The 23,749-nt window shown below is 30.7% G+C and overlaps 1 protein-coding gene across 4 annotated transcripts in view; it reads left to right on the forward strand.

The window, feature by feature from the left end:
- The window catches only part of LOC106473848 (notchless protein homolog 1-like), a 38,279-nt gene that overhangs the window by 1,769 nt on the left and 12,761 nt on the right, over positions 1–23,749 (forward strand). For all 4 annotated transcript variants that reach the window (XM_022403195.1, XM_013934535.2, XM_013934550.2 and 1 more), the window contains exons 2-5: positions 4,031–4,192; positions 5,676–5,893; positions 6,757–6,836; positions 8,920–8,996. In XM_022403195.1, coding sequence (XP_022258903.1) covers positions 4,046–4,192; positions 5,676–5,893; positions 6,757–6,836; positions 8,920–8,996 — 522 coding nt within the window. In that variant the 5' untranslated portion in view covers positions 4,031–4,045. The remainder of the gene's footprint in view (positions 1–4,030; positions 4,193–5,675; positions 5,894–6,756; positions 6,837–8,919; positions 8,997–23,749) is intronic.

Raw genomic sequence — 23,749 nt, forward strand, 5'->3', positions numbered from 1 at the left:
GATGCGGATTCGAACCCGCGACCCTCAGATTGCGAGTCGAGCGCCTTATCCACCTGGCCATGCCGGGCCCGGGGCTCAAGGTCATATAATGTATTCTTAATTATGTTCTCTAAACATCAGTCAGTATTATGTGATTTAAAATATTTTTAAATATTGAAATTTGCTGGGCTTAACATTCTAATATCTAAGTTCTAGTACATCTAGTAGTACAAGTATTGTAAATTAAATATATTTTTAACAGTTGTAAAGAATAAGTGCAAAGTGCAACATCTTTACTCTTCACAGTTCTTGTAATTTTATATTTTAAACTATATATGTAATTTATATATAAGTATGTATGTAATCCAAAAATGTAAAGGCAAGACATGCCAAAAAAAAAAGTCAATCTATATAGTGTGTATAAATGCACAATAGCATCCAGAGGATGTTGAAGATATTCCATCTCTTCAGTTATACACCAACATGGGTACAAATCTGCAACAGCAAATGAACAGATTTGAAATTATTAAAGGGCCTGGCTCAGGTGCTTGCACACAGTGAATTTTTAGTTTGGTTCAGGACATTATGGGTTCAATTATCTGAAGCAGGCCCTCTAATAATTTCAAATATGTTCATTTGTTGTTGCAGATTCTTACTTATGCTGATGTATAATTGAAGGGGCAAACTATCTTCAGTGCCATTTGAATGCTAGTATGCAGTTAGACAACACTCGTGACTATATTGGTTTGGACATTTGTTTTTACATTTTTGTATTGCATTTTAAGATGTTTCCACTTCATTGTTTTGCGATTGTTGACAACTTTTGCCCAGTTTCACATGATGATGCTAAGTTCTCATTATGCAATTCCATACTTATTTTTACTACTTTACAAATATATAAACCTTAACTCTGCTAAGTACATTGGCACAAAATATTCTAGTGTCACATGTGTATTACATTTCTCAAGCAATTATAAAAATCATCACATCCATAATAAACTTTGAATAGTGTAGGGTATTTAACTCGTCATAGTGGTAATCCTGAAAAGGGTCAAATTTTCCAAGTTGAAATATGAAAGTGTTTTTAATCTTACTAATTTTCTAAAACTTTTTGGTTTGTCAAGAATCAGTATACACTTTATAACTTTACACAGTTTTATTTGATCAATATTTTGTTTCATGAATAATTTTAACATGCTTGTGTAATAATTATCTAACTTAGAGTGTATGCAAATTATAATGGACTGTCTTCAGTTTTTGTTCTTTTGTGTATATGTGTTTGTTTAATGTATTAGTAATGTTTGTCATTCTAAAAATTGCAGTGTTGATGTTTTGCCATGAAATAGTAACACTTTGATCAATTCAGTTCTGCTGGAACAAGTAATTCTAGTGTAAATTATTTTCATTCTTTAATTTAATAGCTTTTAATCAGAGCAAGCTAATTACACAGATCAAACTGAAAATTAATAAATATAGTTAGTTTGATATACTATTCATACTAGGAATATGTAAATTCTTCAAACAAAATCTTGTAATTGCTACAATGCATTAGTTTATCAGTTGAATACCTCCACTGTTAACAATATTATCATATAGTACCTTAAGCAATTTTGCAGCTCAGACTTAGGTTAGTCCTCAATTCATATACTAAATCAACAATGCAAATTAATAACATGTAATAAAATATATATAAAACATTTTAGTCAATACTGTTAAAGAAACTAGCAATGAAAAAATAACAACTTCTTACAAAACATAAAAGCTATTTCTTTGTTTCATGTGCGATTACTGATTTCCCTGTCCATAAAAAGTGTATCATAAGGAATGTAAAACATTTTTTAATTCTCCATAACAAGATCTAGACAGTAACTTTAACAGTAGCTTGACATCCGAGATAAATTACTATGACATGTTACTGTTGAAGTATAGAGTTGGATAGAAGGAAAGTACAGAATAGAACTAATGTTTATGAACATAAAAAAAACAAAACATGGTGCTACTATAGCATGTGGTCTACAAAGATATTTACACTATAGCATGCAGTCTACACATTTACTATCATCACTACCATTTTAATGATTCACTGAAACATAATTTTTGGCTAAAAAATTTATATCTATTCACATTTTTCTTCAGCAAATAATAATAATCTAATAAGTTGTATGTTCCAAAAAAAGTGCTTTAAATTTAGGTTATAATTGTGCTAGTTTTGATTGTTGTAATTTATTTCATTCTGATTATATTTGCCTCCAAAACATTGTGTAATGATATTTTGTAATTTATTAGTTTAAAAGCATTATTTATAATAAATGGCACCAATTGCAAATAAATGAAGGATAAAATGGTGATGATGATAGTATCTGTGTAGACTGCATGCTATAGTACCAACAACAACATTTTGTAATAAGTAGTTAAATATTAATACTCCAGTTAAAATAACAAAGTTAATTGTAATAAATAGAAAAATAATTTACTAAACATACTATGGGTTGTATCTAACACAACTAATCCAACTAACTATCCTCTACATGCATGATTAATTTACTAAACAGGAAGCTGGAATTAATAAATAAAGTTAAACACAAAAACTTGCCTAAGTTTGTTTGAGATAATAAAGCATAAGAATAATCACAGTAATAATAAAAATAAAATTTCAGTAATTGTAATACAGCTTGCATTAACTATATTGTAAGATTAACCTAATAAGAGTAAAACTAACAGGAATTATATTCTTAATTAGAATAATTACAATTATTACGTGACACTTCCATGTAAGCCTAAACTGGCTGTTGTAAATACACATATATAAATGGACTATGTATTAAAACATTCCTGTTATGCCATCAATTATGCTTTATTCACCATAACATAAACCTAATCAAATTCCTCTTCAGTAATGTGATTTTACTTCAAGGGCAGAAAACAGCACTAACAGCAAAGATACCAAAATGGTGACCTAAGGTCATAGAGGCTTTTTGTGGTTTGTCTGTTACTCATAATTAAGGCTAATTATTATTAATTGTTATTATAGATTTTTTAGCAACTACTCTGGTAGAACTTTTTACATAATTCAATACTGACCTAAATTAAAATCCCCAAAACATTTCATTGTCTACCATCAAGTTGCAGTGTTTTTAAGATATATTTTTGTCTTACCATAGTCTGAACTAAGTATGTTCTAAACTTTTTATTACTATTTGCAACCAGATTATAAGATAAAGTGGTGCTAATGAGATAGAATTATGAAGAAAAGTTGAAATATTAGTGTTGGGTGTTCATATCTGAAAAAATATGGAATTTTATCTGAAAAGTCAGGGAAATGTGATCTCTCTGATAAATGTATATGATTCAGTCGATTTTTTAATATTTCTGTAGTTTCAATTGATAAGTTTGTCATATTTCAAGAATTCTGTAGTTCGTAACATGGACTTTTCATTTTATGTGTGTATTTTTATTATCTTGTTAAATTTGTCTCATTAGATGTATTTGTGTATGAACAAGAACTGGTGTGTTACATATTCATTCATGGCATAATTGGTCAAATGTTTTTCTTTTATGAGGTAGATGATGTTTTGTTGCATTGAACAAAGTGACAGAAAGGCAATCTAATTGTTAAGTTTGCAATTAAATTTCAGTATCTCAAAAAAAATTAAATATCTTTTTTTTTGTTGCTATCTATCATTTTCAGAAATTAAGCATCAATGTTTTAATGAACAGTTAAGATACTTATCAAATGAGTTTCCTTTTTCTCACTATTATTTTACCCATAAGAATTCACATAATTTTAGATAGTTGAAGTTCTGAATACAGTTGATTTTGGTGGCAGGATAGTTGTCTCTGATCTTTATTATTTTCAAGAATGTTTAATCTTTGTTCATAGTTGTTCATGTGCATAAATTAGTTTCAATCACGTTGTAAGTTTAAATGTTTTGGAGGGTTGAGTAGTTGGAAGATCTACTATGATCTTAATGTGTTTTTGTTTAAGTGGGTATTTTAATATATTGTGTATGACAACAAGGTATTTTTTTCCTATTTCTTTTGTTTCTTATAGAGACTATCTGAAGATATGGAAGTCGAAGAGAATTCCAACATACAGAGAATTTTTGCTCAATTTAAGAGTGAAGCAGGTGAAACAACAGGAGCTCCATTTGAACTACCCTTGGATATAACTGTTGAAAAACTCCAGCTTATATGTAATGCATTGTTACAAAAGGTTTGAATTATCAGTTTTCATTACCTAATCCTGCAGGCTTAGTGTAGAAGTTGCACTGCGTGTTTTTAGATTTCATACTCATGTAATAAAAAAACTAACTTGCACAATATTGTAAATAAACCATCACATGATAAGACAATGTCTTATTTATATCAGATAGGTCATGTTGCATTCAGGAACATAACCATCAAGTTGGCCTGAATGGCAATCTAACTGTGAAGTTTAGAATTAATTTTTAAAATATGAAATTTAAGTATTTACATAAAAAGTAAACTCTTCTTCTTTTGACTGTTCCAGATGATAATTATGACAGTCATCGACTAAGTTTCCTTTTCTCACCAGGTTTACCTTAAAAAAGACTTGTGTGTCATGAATTTTTTTAACTAAGAAGTAGTAGTTCAATATGAAATAAAGAAGAAATTTAGCCTCATTCAGCTTTTTTTTTTATGCATATACTTTTGTCTAAAATGCTAAAGTGGTTCAACAGTTACAATATAGACTGATGTGCGTGTACATACCTTATATGTAACATTGCTAGTTTAGTGCTATGCAGGAAACTTGGAGAAATTCAAACACACAACTACAGAAGAACTATAGCTTCTCCAAGTTTTCTTACTTAAGTGCATTAGTTTATACTTTAAGTTATAAAATTTGTTTTCCTATTTTTTTGCTACTTGTAAGGATTAAAGAAGCATTTTCCATCATTCTATCTTTATCAGCAAATTTGTAAATATTACTGACCAAATAGATTCTCAACTAATTGGTACAAGTAATGATCAAAAACGTCACAAAACAAGCACTTGAAAGATCTCAATAGTTCATGTGTAACAGGAAAATGACCAGTTATCACCACTGCCAACTTTATACTATCAAGCCAGTTTTTTTCGTCTACTTTTGAACTTTTTTACTGATTCCATAAGAATGTAGCCTAAAAAAAACTATCAAATAAAATCTCAATAGATTACCAATATTCATTCAAATAATTGTATTTATTCAAATTCATTGTATAAGATGGTGTTCTCTGAGCTATTTATAAAATTGGTTTTCACCATTAAATTTAAATTTGATAAGTAGTTTTATCTTTAAAAAGTAACAAATGGCATTTATCTTGTGATTTGTTTGTTTATTAAAAAGCACTAATTAGTTTTATATGATAGATATTAAAATGCATTTTTTTACATGTTCTATTAAATCCTACTCTAAAATTCAAAAAACACTGAGGAAACTTAAAGTGTACTTGCTGTTTTAAATACCTGTAAACAAGTGCTTGATTTTTACTTTTATTGCTACATTTAAAACCATTTCAGAATGTGCTATGTTTCAGTAGAATGAGAACTGCTACTTACTTGTACATATACATTGGTATTAGATTGGTTAAATGCTGTTATAAATTTGACTTTATTTCACAGTGTCAAGATTTTATACTTCAGTTTACATGTATAACATGAAACAATCTGTAATTTTCACTTGTTTTGTGTTATAGGGAGAACAGACACCATATCTTTTTTTTGTCAATGAAGTTGAAATAACTGAAAATTTGAAAAAAGCATTGGAAGGGAAACCTATTGAATCAGAGAAAGTAGTTGAAATTGTATATGCTGCGCAAGCTGTTTTCCGAGTACAGGCAGTTACGAGATGTACAAGTTCAATTCCAGGTCATGCAGAAGCTGTTATATCAGTTGCTTTTAGTCCAGATGGGAGGTAAGACAGTGAAATATTTGTCCATAATAAATGATATGCCATAAATGTTTATTTATATATTTTTTTTGCATAATAACTTAACTAATCAATGTTAGTATGAGCTTGAAGTATTTGAATAAAATATTTTAAATCAACAGAAGAAGAAAAAAGTTTAACGACAAGACTAGTCTTTGTAAACATGAATCATATTTGTATTAACAGTGAAGTCTTGTATCCCTCCAGGAGCTTCAGATATTTAAATATATGAATGCAGAAATTTAGATGGATTTAAATCTTAGTTTAAAAATGTTTGTTAGCATATGTGAATTAAGACTTCAAATTATGCATGTGTGTGTGTGATATGCAGACAAGATCAAATTAGTCTGTGTTCTTATCAGTGTATTATTTTGTGATAAGGCCAATTAAAAACATGGTTTAAACCATTTAGTATTTGTATATTGTTGAGAGAATGCTTTAATGTGGATAGTTTAAATCACAAAAGTAAACTTGACTAATACTGTCACTTACCCCTTAATGATTAAAGAAACATGCAAGTAAAGATATGTAAGTAAAGTAATTTAGATAGGTTGTATAAAATAAAATACTTAAGTGTTTTAACAATTAGATGTGGACTGATATATGTGTGTGTGTGTGTGTGTGCTTATATGTATGTACATACACATGTATATGCCTTTGGGTATTATACAAAAAACTTCAGTGAATCAAAGAAATTCAAATATTCAACTATTTTTCTTTGTATGCCAAGGAAGTCTTTTATAGGTGAATAAGTTAAAGAGTAAAATAGTTATGTCATGAAAAAGACAATTTTTTTATATTTGTTGTGCAGGTCCTTGAAAGTGAACATTAATATATATCTCACCCAGATTTCTTGCAAGTGGTTCAGGAGACACAACTGTCAGATTCTGGGATATTCACACTGAAACTCCTCAGTTTACATGCAAAGGTAGAGAGGTTTAACTATTTCGAGTTCCAAATGTATGAAATAATTATTGAATTAAAACAACTCATCAAGACTCAACTTCCTAATATTTAGTTTTGCTTTTTATTCAGTTCTTAACTGAATGATATTATCTTTGAAATTTGCAGACTTTAAAACTTTTTTTTTCTGTTTTGTGTTGCTAAGCCTATTACTTATTACTTTTTACTTCATTTTATTTATATTTAACTCTAAAATTGACAGTAGATCATACAGAAATTACAGGCTGTATTGCTCATTAAAATATCTTGCAAATGATAAAGCTCTAAAAATTGGCTTTCAATGATAATTTAGTATTAGAGCTTTTGAGTAATGCAACTTTTATGCTCATTGGTTCACCTCTTACATAGAAAGCTGCATTTGAAAATGAGTTCTTTTCCCCCATTTTTTCAATATTATTGTGAAATTCCACTGCTTTGTGCAAAGTAATTTACATATAAAAGATCTGTTTTCAGTGCTAAACACTATCTCAGTGGGAAGATATTTGAAAGTCATGCGTACTGTAGTCTTTGTTGCAAGTGATGTTGATCGATGCAGTCAGTGGGATTCCTGCTAAGTTAAACTGATCAGAAAGTGATGTTGCACAAAAATATTTGAATCAAATCAAAAGAGGACAAGAATATTACAAAGTAGAAGGAATACTGAAAATAAAATACTTTATTTTTTCATGGTAACCATTTGCATTGTTTTAGACCATTCAGTAATATACTTAGATATTATTGATGAGACCTTAACCAATGAAAGTCATAAGAAATAATTAAAGAACATTTATTCCTGTTTCTGCTAAGTGTGCAGGGTGTCATAGATATCACAAACATACTTTCACAGAGCAAATCAAGGTCAAAATGGAATGGCCCTGAGCCAAAGCAGTCCAGTTTTAAGAACACCTTTCATCAATACCAAGACATTTTGGGAGTTTTGTTGCATTTATAAAAACAAAAGATTGAACTCTAAACTTAAGTTTTCTATGAGAAATTGGTCTAGTAGGTTTTCTCTTGTTCAAAGTTACCACCAAAACATGTCAATTTTTGTAAGGTCAATTTATGATTTTAGGGTTCAAAAATTCGAATTTGCCATTTTCCTGAATTTGTTTTGTACACTAGACAAATGAATCTGCTTATTGCAGTGAAGTACTGAAAATACCTTAATTTTGTTTTCCTTAAATTGGTTTGGTGCTCTTTAAAGAGTTTCTCTCAGCTAATTGAAACTTGGTGAATGAATACATGTACCTCAATACCTTAAGCTCTTTAACCTGTATCAGCTAATATTAATTTTAATTACTAATAGTTTCTTGATTGTTAAAACCTAATTTTGAGGTAATTGCTAAAGGAATTGGGATTTTATTTGTGGTTAATGCCATTCTTTGAAAGAATTTCTGAAAATACTGTTTTAAGAGAAATATATAGATTGTTGAATATATAAAGTACTAAAAGTTGTAATTCCTTTTCAAACATCTTGTGCTTATATATTAAGAGTAAAAAACAAAACAAAATCTGACACTAGCCCTTATGTTGGTAACTATGTTACCAAAACTAGTCAGCTATAACCAATATTAACGATTTTACCTCTAATTGTGCCAAACAAAAGCTTTGGATTTTGTGTTTTTTATTCATAATACAAAAAGTTGATTATTTTTATGTGTTTATTGTCATACTACAAGTAGTTTTAATTTTTGATGATATGATGTGGTTCAAGTAAAGTTTACTTCTCTTCAGAACCAAATTAGTGAAATATTAATATCATAAATATGTTAAAATTTATATATGTATCTACTGTGAATGTGAAACTTTATTCTTTTTTTCAAACAAAACCTAGATGAGATATGAGATATTGAAGTTGAGCCTCAAATTGTTTTCTTGTTTGTGTACAGTTACTTAAGAAAGTAAAAGACCTTGAGGTTTTTAATGGTATTTGGACATTCCTGATATTAATAAGTTCCTTAATTTTCATTATATGTAACCTTCTTATTGAACACATCTTTTGAATCTATCAAGTATGAAATAAGGAGTCATTAAGATCATGTTTATGAAATTTGTAATATTACTTTTAGGACACACAAACTGGGTGTTATGCATAGCATGGTCACCTAATGGAAAGAAGCTAGCATCTGCTTGTAAAAAAGGCCAAGTAGGTATAATTCATTATAAACTGAACTTTTCTGTATTTTATTAAAAAGTCCTATTCAGAGACCATAGATTAATGTGTTTCACCAAAATCCATACATTATAACTGAGTTAATCAGGTCATGTATGGTATTCTACCTCCAGGAAGCACACATACAGTATTTCCTTAACTTTCTCACTACGAGCATCCTTTTGTGTGCATGTCACAAGGTTTTTAGTGAATTGCATTCAAAATTTAACTAAACCACTTTCTTATCATGGTAGACTAATATAGTATAAAATCATAGTTAATTGTCCATTTTTTAATATTTATAAGTTTTAAGTTCTTGATTTTATAAGGCAATATTAAAAAAATCCTGAATTTCTCCTAGTATGAGAATTGGGAGATTTTCTCTCTAGGTATTCCCACATCAATAATTTATTTGCTACTGCTTCAAGATGTAATAAATTTAACATAAATTACTCATTATAATGTTGTCATTGCTCCAGCAAAACAAAATGTTTTATTATAGCTTTCAATCTTATTTGGTTACAGAGCTGTCAAATAGAAAATCAGACCTCTCTTGCTACATTCACCTATTACATCCTCTCTTTCAGAAATTTCCAATAGTTCTTTCTGATGTTTAATAATTATTTATAACCACTAGAAAGCCAAGGTTTTACTCTGTCATTGTTTGCTGTATGGAGAATTGTCAGTTTCATTTCCAGTTCAAGCTTTACTCCCACAGGAAACGAGTTGATAAGCTTACTTGAATTTCTAGTTAAAAAGCCAGAAAATTTGTGATAGTTGTGGTTCATATTCTACTTTTTGTATGTTGTTGTTCTTTATTCTTTGGAGCATTATTTAATTAAATAAAAAATTATTTAATGCAGTAGTACCATTATTATAAAAAAAAAGTATGGTTATGTGTCATCAACAGTTGACAGAAAAAACAAGATCCAGGTAAGTACTTTATTTCTTGTTTTTCATGTGTATTCTTTATTTATTATCACAAAATAACTAAAATGTGAAACTTTTTAGGTTAGTTAAGGTTAGATTAGATAATATAAATAATAAGAAAATAAAAAATTTTCACAAGATATGCTCATGATTAGTTTTATTTGTAAAGTGAGCTGCATGTTTGCCAAGTGATTTGCAACTTATTATGGCTTGAATGATAGTTAGACACAGTTCAAAGGGAAATATAACAATGAAGTATAAATAGATGTATACTGTTATCAGTTTAAAGCTACTTAGGATAAACAAATGTAGTTTCATGTTACAACTTGAAGTCCTTCTAGAAAGAAAATAAGGGTACTTTAATTTCTGTGTGTGGTTGCGAGATTGGTCAAACTGACCAATTTTGTATAGAGTTGGGGTTGAGAAAATAACAGATAAAATATAAAGTTTTACTGAAAAAAAAACTGTTTGAAATTTATTCAGGAGGTTTCAGATATTACACAAATGAAATTTGAAATTTTCGAGATGAAGAAAATATTTTTAATCTTAACGTGGAAATCACTTTTTATTTGGACTAGTAAAAAGAATATATATATTCATGGACTAATTTTTATTAAAAATATTTCATTAAAAAATTAAAATTTTGTGTACAAAAGATTTGTAATGTTTACTAAAAGACTGCCAAATTTTGTGAAGATACACATACTGTAATAAAAGTTATAATATGGAAACTGTAACAAGTATAAAATGGTTACAAAAGCAGTCAATTTGACAAACCTTATTGTGAGAGAGTTAACCCTCTTGCAAATTTTACTGATTATGCACTGATATATGGTGAATCCAGTGGTGGTCATCAACCCAAAAACGAAAATAACTGGAGTGAATACAATCGTTTTCTTTTCTTGATTGATGGAGGGTTGTTTTACTAAACTTTGCCTGAGACCATGATGTCACTGAAATACAATGTCTGTAAAGATTCTCACAAAGCCTGTAATCATCAGGAACTGTAAGGATAGCTAGCAGATTTTCTGTCAAGATTGCTCATATCTTGGAGGACAGATGTTTTCTCACATTAAGTCTCACAAACCCTTGTATTATATTCCAACTTTCCTGAATTTCCAGGTTTTGTGGACCGTACTTTGCTATAAGAAAAATACACAATTGGTTCGGTTGACCTAAAGATTTGTTGTTAATACAAATTAGTATAACCTTGTTTAATTACTAGAAATGCTAAAAAAAGAAACCTTTATAATGTTACAAAAGTATAAATAAACATTCATAAATGATCATTCATTATGTATAATTACTGTATTTTTCTGTGTTTAAGACTCACTTTTTTACCCCAAAATTTGATGACAAAATCTGCTTGCGTCCTTTTCACTGAAGGTATGAATAATATATATATACGATATACACAAGCCATGTGTAAATATATTTAAATAGGCATGCATAGTTTAGTTCAATTGAATGTGTTATTTATAACAATTGTAGTTTTTTTTCTTTTAAAAACATAACTATTTATAATGCTCCCTAAATAATAAAAAACTAAATTATATCAGTTTATGATATAACGTACAGTGTCATATCAGTTTATGGTATAAGTAAAAATTTCATATCAGTTTACGATATAACTAACATTGTCGTATCAATCTATGATATAGGGGAAGACCGGTCAAGAGAATCTATTTAATACAAATTCTCGATATATATTGTAGTTCGAAAAGTTGGAAGTTACCAATGATGTAGAAATAGATGAAATTCCTTTATAGAAAAGTTAAAAAGTCTCACTGCTTAATAACCCCCCCCCCCAAAAAAATAACGAAAATGGTAAGGTATCCAAACAGTTTCCTTTTGCCAACTCGTCGGACAAAAAGAATCAGTCATTCGGACAAAGATAACCACTGTGTGGGCAAAAGCAGCCAAACATCCAATAATGCCTTTGCAGAGGGAGACTACATCTTCAGCAACCAATGCAAACAAAACCTATAAGCATTTATCACAGATGAATTCCCCAACCCCTTCATAGGCAGTGGACTTAAGGACAGAAGGACTACGTTTCAGAAAGCCTTTTACCCAATCTAGAGCTGCAGATCCTTTAAATGCGTGCTTAATCTGATTTCGTTGAACCAGTTGGTAGGCCATCAAACTTACGTCATCTGTTGTGAGGCCATGAAAACAAGACTCCATTTTTACGATGTAGACCTTAAGTTGCTCTTCTTGTTCTTCTGAGAAGAAAGGTATGATATTGGAAATATCACTTTATGATATAGCTAACAGTGCCATATCAGTTTATGATATAACTAACAATGACATACCAGTTTAAGGTATAACTAACATTTTCATATCAATTTATGATATAACTAATAGTTTCATATCATGTTTTGATATAGGTAATAGTACCTTATCAGCTTGTCCCAAAGAAAGAAAACACAATCCTTTCAAGTTGATTGGCAGAGAACAGAATGAATAACAGCTGATAACTGTAGAACGTCCACTGTCTGACTAGCAAACGCTGGACTTGAGCCATCATGGGTATGAAGATCATTTGTCTTTGCTGGTATATAATATCTCTTATCTAAACGTGGAATTGTGTTTGAAGGTGTTAACTTAAAATTGGACGTATTACTTTTGTTCTGTGTTAAATATATATATTTTTATACTTACTTTCTCTGTTTCATTCATCTTGACATTATATATACATATATTGTTATAGTACACGGAATAGGTATTGAATCCACTTTAACTCACGTTAAACCTCACACGAATTACATCATTACATCTCAATAATTTCATTGAAAATACTTACTTAGATAGTATTAGAGATTTGAAATCAATGACCTTCATCTTCAAAATAAAGCTCTAAATCAAAGCTAATATATTATAATTACAAGATTTTAGCGCGAGCTTCCTGTACCCGTGATAGCATCAGTTTCATTTCCTTTCCATTTAAAGGTATGGTCACCTCTTGAAAGAGTCAAAAGAAAGGAACAGTGACAGACAGTCCCATGGTTTTGTACGCTGTAAGTTCTTTTTTTTATAATATGTTGAAACTGAAAAAAAGGGCTTATAAAGAAGAATCTATCACTAGTCATTTCAAAACTTTTAACATCATTAAAATGAGGGGTAACAAAATAAGTGAAGTTTACACATAAAAGTATCTTCTCTTTGCTCTAGTTTTGTCAGAAACATTCCGCCAAGACTAAATTAAAAAGACATGCTTTGTTATATATATAACAGTGTATATGCTCATAAAAATCAGGATATAATACATCTATTTGTTTACCTGAAAGTAAAAGAAACATTTACTTTCCAATGTAAATGCAGCACCATCTAAGGATCAGTTTTAGTTTACTCAACATCTGAGGAAAACGTTTTTTAATTATGTATCGTATAATTTTTTTTATAACTGTTATATTCCTCTGGTAAAATAAATAGAATGGAAAAAATATTCAGTTTTTTTTTTACTAATAGATTAATTGGTTACAAATTGAACAACCTTGTGTTGGTGAAAAGTTTTTGATTTTATGAACATTAAAAGTTTACTACAAAAACAGACATTAACAGTATAAACTGCGTTAAAAGTATTTTATTTCGATCGATATAATTTATGAAATTAAAGACTAGTATTTGAAAGACAATTACAATAATTTGACAGGTATTTTCACCTACTGTTTCAACCTCATCTATAACCGATTTCCGCAATTAAAACGTTGAAACGAAACATCTACCTGAAGAATCTATCATTTCATTTTTTTTTACTAGATGCTGAATTTTTCGTCAGCAATTAATATAGAAAGGATGTTTTCCAAAAACAGTTGAAATAACAATTATTGTATCTAATATTTTTGTGGCTATTTGTTTATTCAGAATTCCTTGCAAAACTATACACAAATGGCTAACTGCCCACTGCCGTCCTTAATTTTAAAGCGATAGACTAAGTTGGCAACTTCACCCACCACCACCACCTTTTGGGCTACTTTTATCTGACCAAATAGTTGATTTGACCGTCACTCTTATAGCACACCTGTGGAACCAAAATGCGGAGCGCATTTTTATAGCAAAGGAACGTGGACCTTAAATTCTCGAATTTGCAGTCCAGACGCGCTAACCATATTTTGGTGTTGCATACTGTGACTTAAAAAAGTGCTATTTTTTTAAAGTTTAATTGTTTGAAGTACTTACGGGTTGAACTGAGTTAGAGCTGGTGAGCCGGCTTCGAATCCACGCGATAATACAAAATATTTCTCGCCTTTAAGCTGTGAATGCCTTATAAGAATGACAGCAGATGGAAATGGTAGGAGACTGTAAACTGGGTATCTTTCCTCTGGCCAGTAGATAGCTTTTAGTAGCTTTAGTATAAATGCAAAATCCAAACACTTGAAATATATGATTTGTTTCATTTAGTACTAATTCACATTTTGTACAATTGCATAGTATCTGTACAATGTTAAGTACAATAGTAAAGACGATTTATATAACTGATTTCCATTTTCAGAGCTCGGTTTAACTTCGCTCTTGTTTCTGTAGTTTCTTGTAATTTTTTAAATATTGTACAATACAAGTAAAAATATTGGTATTTTGAAACATGTAATACATTACCTTATGTAAAATTTCATTCTCGAGTTGTATTCGATGCAAAACTCCTTGCAGCTTCCTTCATTCACTCAAGTTATTCACACAGGAATGTCGTCTTTAGAGAGATGTTAATCTTAGCGTTTAATTAGATCCCGTCTAGTTGTTTCCATCTAATCTGGAAATCCAGTAAAGAAGAGGAGAAAAGGAAGCTTTCATATAGCTATCTTTTATACTGAATTGAGAGCAAAGAGAAAGAACCCTGTGAAACGGGAAGGATAGAGAACAAGGAAAATAAAAATCGGCGAAACAAGAACATTTTGAAAGAAACTCTTCAGATGTTGCCGCTGTACATTCTTGCAACCTATACAGATGTCATTCAGAGATAACAGTCAAGAAACAGGTTCTTGTATGCTTATTTCATACACAGTGCACAGAGACTCATTCAAACAAAAACCACAGATTCAAGAAATGTTTGTTTAAAAGATGAAGCAATTGAAATATATATATGTATGTTGCCTTTCGTTACAACCATTTCATTGTTAGAAAATGCCAATCTATTTAAATTAATGTTTCGTCGAAAATGCCCTATATCAAAGTGTTTTTGTTGTGGTGGTGTCAGATACCAATCGAATTTAACTAAATGGAATCACCATTTACAATTTAGCTAAAAAAGGACAAAATAATATCTTATAGTGCTATTCGTAACATTAAATATCATTTTATTTTCATGCAAAGAATACGGAAAAACTGTAAAAAGTTAAGGACTAATAGAGACTCAAAAACAGGTCTTATGTAGAAAAATCCACAAAACATCCTTCAAGATTTATGTTTGTTTTAAACAGTAATCTTCCATCATAACCTTTCGAGATAAGAACCATCAAGTGAATTTCAACAGAGGTAACAAAGTTTTGAAAGTTTGTATTTAACTTGCGTTTCTACTTCACCATAAATATGCCTGAAATCTAGTAAAAAAGCCAAATTAAGTAAATGTGCAATTTGGCTAATTGAATTTTTTGAGTGGCAAATTGCATACCCAGCTCTGCTCTTGGTGAAAGCTCGAGTGATCTGGTAAACGTTTCTCAGTTCAGGATAAACTTTCTTTTTGAAGTTTTTGTAAAGCACTGTAAATGTCTTACCTTAAATTTTTTACAGGTTATTTTAAGGAGACTGAACTCTTCCGTGTTTTTTTCTTTTTTCACAAACTGACTAAAAATGAGCAAAATCTCTGGGAGGATTTTCAGTAGCGAGAAAATAGTTGTAAGACAGGGAAAATGAGGTGTAGAAGTCGAGTCGAGAAACTTGGAAGAAATGCAAAGCAGTTGCGTCACTTCTTGTTCAAAGCAGCCCAGTTCACAGTAGAGATGTAGTTAATATTTCTACTGTCTGAATTAAATACATTTAATGCATTAAATTTAATAATAATATTGAATTTTGCTTCTACGGAAAACTATATTGTACATCAAGAAGTAAGAAATATCCTAAAACGTATTTTAATTATGAATTCAGGCTAAAGCGTTTATCCTAACCCTAGTATAAACCGGATGTTAAATGGTGTGAGTCAGAAAAGAGCGGGAAACTACAACAGCAGCAGGATCTTTGTTCTCCGCGTTATAGCTGGATATTTTATTAATGTATATTTTGATTATTATGGGAGACAAGCCAAAAGGCTGAATTTTACTTATAATCTTTGACTCGTAGAATTTTGTTTTGGTGTGAGTTTTGTTGAAACTCAACTATTTACAATAGTTACTACAGTAACGATATATGTGTTGTTCTATAAAAATATTTTTAGTTTTTAACATATGGGAAAGTTTAATGTTTGGTTTACTACTGTCAAATTTGGTCGATTCGTTTAGGAGATGCGTCCACAGACAGACAGACAGAAAGTTTTTTTTGATATTGGATAGTTACCGCACCGGTATGGCTATGTGTAGCACATATGTGAAGAATGCCTGTACCCCGTTTTTTGTACTGGTTTATCATATAAATATTATATCGCGTTTTACGAGTAAGAGGGTTTTTCGTAACTAACCTATGTTCTACTAGTATGTTAAGTTTACGGCTAGTTAGGTTGCGCTATTCTATAGAGATAATTTACTCATTAACCAACTTAATGTATAAAATAATATCCGTTTTATAATAAGTAAAAAATGTGTGTGTTTAGGTGTAACAAATGTTTCAGACGAATTAGATATTTTGAAATAAATTTAGGGTGAATGTCGCAAATATGTCTAAAAAAGAACTGTTTGTGATATACAGATATATTCTAGAGAACGAATAAGGTAACTTTAATTTGCAGTTTTATCAGTAAGACATCATGTAGTTACTGATGCTGTAAGTATGTAGCTTTGTGGCAGTTCCCACATTAATCTCTAGCTTCTCAGCACACTCGTCTCTGTTTTATAGACTATTAACAGAAGGATTAAATCACCAGTGAAATTAAATTAATGTGCAGTCTATTTTAGCCAATCTCATTCGTGCTAGTGACGCCGAATGATAGCTATGTTTACTTTATAAGAGCTTTAAACTATCAGGTTTGGTTACCGCACGTAAAATCGCGCGAAATCTTCTTTTGTAGACCTTTTTTTTTGCAAATGTTTGTAGTTTAACGTCCAAACAAATCAATTCCTATAAAGTCCTACTTAGACTCCTGGCAAATCAACGCTTAGTCGTTATTAGTTAGAAGGAATAATACACATTTTTACTTTTCTTTATTTATATAACTGAAAATTATATAAAAATGAACGAAATTAATTACATAAGTGTGAAAATAAACAAATGATTGAAGTATAGCTAAATATAACCAGGATTTTGAAGTATTTTACAGAATAGATATAATTTATAGAAATAGCTTATTCTTCAAGTGGGTCTGAAGATTTTCTGCTGTATTTTCTGTTTCGCGCAAAGTTGCTATCTGCGCTACCCGTCCCTAATTTTGAACTAATAGACTAGAAGGAAGGTACTTAGTTAGCAGAACGTACCGCCAACTTTTGTTTAACTGAATAGTTGAATTTGACCTTCATCCTTATAACGCAACAAAAATCACCAAGTGCGGAGAACGATTTTTTTTTTCAATAACGTGACGCGAATGCTGAACCCAGAGATCCACATTTCAACACGCTAACCACTAGGTCACGTTCGGCCTCTGCTGTGTTTTAACATCGTAATTTTAATGTTATAATAGACACAAATGTTGTTTAAAATCTATAATGTTTAAATCGGGTGTAGTTAAACAAAATAAAGTACAATTACAGCTTCAGAGGTATCATCACTAAATTCATACTTTATATTTTAGAAATATATTGTGCTGAATTTATAACATATCGAAATGAAGCTAATATCTACATTTTAAGTTGTATCTCCGTAATAATACACACATATATATATATGTTCTTATTTTAGCTGTTCATGATCAATTATATGTTTTTTACATGCACATCAGCAAAACGGTAACGATGGTAACTATACCTTCTCTTGAGATATTTAATATCTATATTTCAAGGTTGGTGTGGGTATTCTCGTAAGTCCTATCACGCCAAGCTATGCGTGGCTTATTAGTGGTTAGAGCGCTTGGTCTGCGTATTCGAGGGTTTATACCGCAAAAAAAAATAAAAAAAATGCACTCTGCACATTGTTGCCACAAGTGTGCTATAAGATTAACGATCAAGTCCCAATATTCAGCCTTATAAAATAATTCGAGGAGCTTGTGATGTATTTAATTTAATAACTTCCTCCCATCTAGTTTATCGGTTCAGAATTAGAGATGGTTATCCGTAGATAGCTATTGCGCAATTATTCTGAAACAAGCATACAAATAAAACTATCATGAGGGCATACTATGCGCCTCTATAATTTAGTGAGGTAATCAGGTCTTCTCTAAGTTGAAATCAAAGTAATAATAAAGCAATTGAGGATCGATTCAATTCTAAAAATGCATCAAAATCCGACTCAAGTTTGTATTTAATGATAAGCCACATATCGCATGTTTTCTTGTGAGGCTTGTGAGTAAGAATACGACTGACCACGAAATATGGTTCAAATTTTAATAAAGTAACATGGTACCAAATATTGTTAATTGGAAAGATGGCAAATATTTCTGGTTTGAAACTTAGTGAACACGTGTTTGTGAGGAATTCATATAATTTGTTTATGCTGATGACAGATATCCTTGAATATTCCATCTATATACAATCTGTACATTACGTGTAAAAAAAAAAGAGTTGTGGGTAATTTAAACTTCATAACGTTTTGTGTTTGGTAATGCAATCGCAAGAATGGATATAACAAGGTCAAGTCCTGTTATTTCAATAGGTGCCAATCTTTGATATTTATTAACTAAGTAGAGGCATTTTGAATGATATTTAGCTTTTATTTGGTGAATAGCATTAAAGTAAGTCTACTGATTGTGGTTAAGACTGGGATCATTCAACAATTATTTGTTATCGGGCTGAGAATATCCTTTACACATTTAATCATTTTGGAGTAAGATGGTATAATAACATACTATAACATGTTGCAAAGTTAAAAAAACAACATTATCCCAAACCTTCAGTATTTTCAAAAAGTGGCCTCACTTTTCTTAAGAGGGAAGACCACTTTTTAAATTTGCTGAAGAGTTTGGAGCTATTTTATGCAAGTTTTTTTGTGATTTGATAGTTTACTTAAGAACACTTTAAGGTATATGTGATTTGTGTTTGCTTCTTTGCACACTTCATTACTTGGTTCTATGGCTCATTTATTCCGTGCTTTAACCACTGAGATCCTTTTGTGAGTTGATTTGTATTATAGTACATAAACCAAATGTAGGTCAGAGAACAAAGACAGGTTATTGACCCGAACTCAAAGAAAATAAGTGTTTAATCTTCTCTTAAGATAAAACACACGTTGTACAGTGACTACTGAAATGACATAGACTATTGTTTGTCGTCCAACATACTTGACATTAATGTATTTATCTATCATAAGAAAGCTAGAGGAGAATTTTTTTTTAACATATTATTTTTGGACTGCTTTTAATGTATTTAAGTCTACACTTCGTACGTATCCTAACTCAAAAACTAGTTACATTTCCTGTAGATAAGAGAGTTTGATTATTGCTGTTACGAAGGTCAAGGGTCATCAGTGCATATTCGAACATATGTACGTTTACTGACGAGACATAACCGTGCTTGGAACTTTTCAGAGTTATGAAGTGTCACGTGATGTTTGGTTTTAAAATTTAGAATCATCGTAAATTCAAAAACATTTTTCATACAGAAGCTGATTTTTCTTTTCCCAATCAGAAAATTGAGCGAAACGTTTATAGGAACATTATTGCTTAGACTAAACCGTTTGGTTCTATGTGTAAATATGTATACATTTTCCATTCATTAATATTTGAATTGCAACAGTCAAAACCTTCATCTTTAGAAAGTACATTCAATTCAAGAAAAATAAACAGTCTACTATGCACTTACTACAATATCATTTGTAATGTAATTCATAATTTTAGCTAACTTAAAAAAATAATAACACCGCATTTCTCTTTGCCACAAACATACGTTTCAACTATAAAACTGTTCTATATAATAACATGTAGACCACAACACATTTGTCCTAAGATGTGGGATTCAGGCTTGAGAGACAGTGAACATGTTTAATCAGATTCTCCTGAAGTCAAAATGTAAACGTTAACTGTTTGGTACTTTGCTCGACGGTACAACCAACTTTAGCATATTGTTATTTATTATGCACATTGTTTAATATCTAAAAATTGTGCATATTGTGCATTATTGGCGAGGGTAGCTCGTCACATCAATGAAGGAATGATGTAATAGTACTCCTGTTTTTAAATCCTATTCCTCCTTGTTTGTTTTTCTCGATTTATACATTTCAACGAGCGGTTAAATTTGCTGTAAACTATGTTTTTAAAAATTGTTTTCAATTCAATTTTCTTTGTGTTTTTCAGGATGTAGTTGTTTATTTCTATGATAAAATATTCATACTTTCGTTTCTTCTCGTTTGTTTGCATCATTGCAAGATATATAAGATATATGTGATATATTAATTGACTGTTCCAAGCTCTGCCAAAAACTAAACCAGTATTGATATAGGATATAAAATTTTATATTCCATTAATATAGAAAGCTTTAAATTTTTAAAGAAAGTTTCAACGAATCTCAAAATGTTTTCCAAGTTTTGCAAAGATAAAAAAAACAAACCTGAAAATCGTAATAATCATATTGTTTGTTTGTAATTAAACACAAAGCTACACACACTGGGCTATCTGTGCTCTGCCCACCATGGGTATCGAAACCCGGATTCTGGCGTTGTAAGTTCGCAGACATATCGCTGTGCCACTGGGGGTGGTGGTGGTGCGATAATCATATCTGTACGAATATAATTAACGTTTTTTTGTTTCACAGTTTTACTGACATATGTTTTTATAGCCATTAGAAACAGCAGCTGCATATACAACAGAAGAAATTACATTTGAGATAATTCATTTTCTTATTGTTTATTTATTTTTGCCATAGAACAAATATACGTCAATAATAGGACTAACTGATTGGATTGAGTAACCACGATAGCCTTCCTTATTTTCCATGAAACGCCTATCATAACCTATTGATATTTAAAGTTTCAGCTTGAAAACATACAACAATAAGCACTAAAAGAAAAGGATGTGTTTTACAATTAAATTTTTGTCACCTATAAGAGACACTAGACATTTCCGACTATCACATATTAAGTCATACTGTGGTATGACCTATATCGATTATTATTGAAACAAGTTGATATGACTTTAAACTATTATCGGACATTGCCACCTCGTAGAATTATACCTTAGTTTACCGATCCTTGATGATAACCTTTTGTGTTGTTGGTATTTGTACAGAGTTAACCAGGTAGTTTCACATGCAGTTAACTGACCCTCGTCAAAAGTCCGACGTCCTTTTAACCAATCAGCTAGCAAGACTAGTATTTTGCTTGTTAAGAAAGGGATGGCGTGTTATTGCCTGAAAAACACGATTAAGATTAAATAAAGAGATAATTTAAATTACTGTAGGGCAAAAAAGAGGAGGGGGGCGATGAAGATGCCACTGTATGGGACTTAGCGGAACTGATTGGACCATGTGGGTTCATAAACATTGCGACAGAAATCCTCCTAGAGACAATAGCAGCGTGATTAGGGCATTGGATAGGCTACATTTTGACCAAGTTACTTTATTATAAATCATTTATTTATTAGCACGCTTTTCTATATACATGTATATATATTAATAGTGAGAAAACCAAAGCAACGTAATAAATTTAACGTTTAACTTCTGGAAGGAGAGTGTGTGAACAGCCCTTCCAAACCTATGATGATAATAGTTATGTTAACTAAGAAAATCAGGCCTATTAAGCCCAAAAGAAAGGCAAAACAGACAGCAACAAAGAGTTAGAAATTACATAAGAAGTACCTTAAATTTTGGAGTATCTGCGGAAGCTGGATCTACAAAATAGTATAGATACATCATCTATTAGATTTAATTTCAAGTCGTATGCCACACAGTGGCACAGCGATATGTCTGCGGACATACAATGCTAGAAACCGGATTTCGATACCCGTGGTGGGCAGAGCACAGATAGCTCATCGTGTAGCTTTGCGCTTAACTACAACCAAACAATCTTTCAAGTGGCTGCACACAATAAGAAGTAACATAGATATTGTATGCTTTAGTACTCATGTCATTTTTCTTTTCTTATTTATAACACATAAGGCAAAATAATTGAATTAAATCTGAGAGACTATGTACCTCAACCGCTTTATAGTTCTACTTGCGAAATACCTGAAAGTCCAAAATACATTTTATAGTTTCCCACACGATAATTTGCATTATTAGTGTTGTCCTTCCTGCAACGTTTCTTTAGGCCTCATTTTCATAGCTCACATAATTACCGTATTTTTCCGAATATAAGACGCACCCTTATTTTGAAGACAAAGTTTTGGGGCAAAAAAAAGCTACAGTCGCATTTGAAAGATCTTTATTGAACAAAAATTCAGTTTGATACTTTAAAAGTTAGTATATATTGTTCTAAACACAAAAGAGCTCGAAATAAGAAAATACCGTAAATCAGAAAAAAGTTTACTGTTATTTAGTTTGGTTCAAAACCTACAAAATCTTCATTGCTTTCACTGTGACATTGTTAGTAATACCATAAACTGATATGACATAGCTAGTTATACCATAAACTGGTATGAAACTGTTAGTTATATGATGGACTGATGTGACATTATAAGTTATACCAAAAACTTGTACTAGACGTACTTTCGCAGGGTCCCGAAAGTGTTCCTTTTCAAGAGTAAATAAAACCAGAACTTTTATATGTCATGCTGTTTGTAGCCTACAAAGTGCATAATTATCCTCATTATTTATGACATGCGTATGTTTTACTGACGTCACGACAGTACAAATTGCATCGTTAAGTATCTCTTATGTGACGTCATTTTAGTGTCTACTGACTGACAGACAACCCTCTACTATAGTGGTGCAAATGGTTTAAACAGGTGACCCCTCCAGGCGGCCTTTGGCCCTCTTTCGGGGAAATTGCACTGTTAGTTATATCATAAACTGCTTTTGCACTGTTAGTTACACCACAGAATGATATGACACTGTTAGTTATACCATAAACTGGTAATCACACTGTTAGTTATACCATAAAAATAACAACTAACCATATTTTTCGAGGTTTAATTACAAAGTGTTTTAGATACCCAATAACAACTAACCATAAGTTTTAAAGGTTTAATTACAGAGTGTTTTAGATACCCAATAACAAGTAACCATATTTTTTCAAGGTTTAATTACAAAGTGTTTTAGATACCCAATAACAACTAACCATATTTGTCGAGGTTTAATTACAGAGTGTTTTAGATACCCAATAACAACTATATCTATATAAATTAATAGCAAAGTGTCCCTTGATTGTTTACATATTTGATTGTCCATACGCAGCAAGTGGGAGCTTTAGGTATCTTTATAAACAAGAAAGAACACTTATCCATTCAGTGTTTGGTATAGCTAACAATCTCATACTAGTTCACGGTACAATTAACAATGTGATACCAGTTTATGGTATAACTAACAGTGTGATTACCAGGGGGTATCTAAAACACTTTGTAATTAAACCTTGAAAAAATGTGGTTACTTGTTATTGGGTATCTAAAACACTCTGTAATTAAACCTTGAAAAAATATGGTTAGTTGTTATTGGGTA

This window comes from Limulus polyphemus, unplaced genomic scaffold (genome assembly GCF_000517525.1).
Source record: "Limulus polyphemus unplaced genomic scaffold, Limulus_polyphemus-2.1.2 Scaffold134, whole genome shotgun sequence".
NCBI lineage: Eukaryota > Metazoa > Arthropoda > Merostomata > Xiphosura > Limulidae > Limulus > Limulus polyphemus.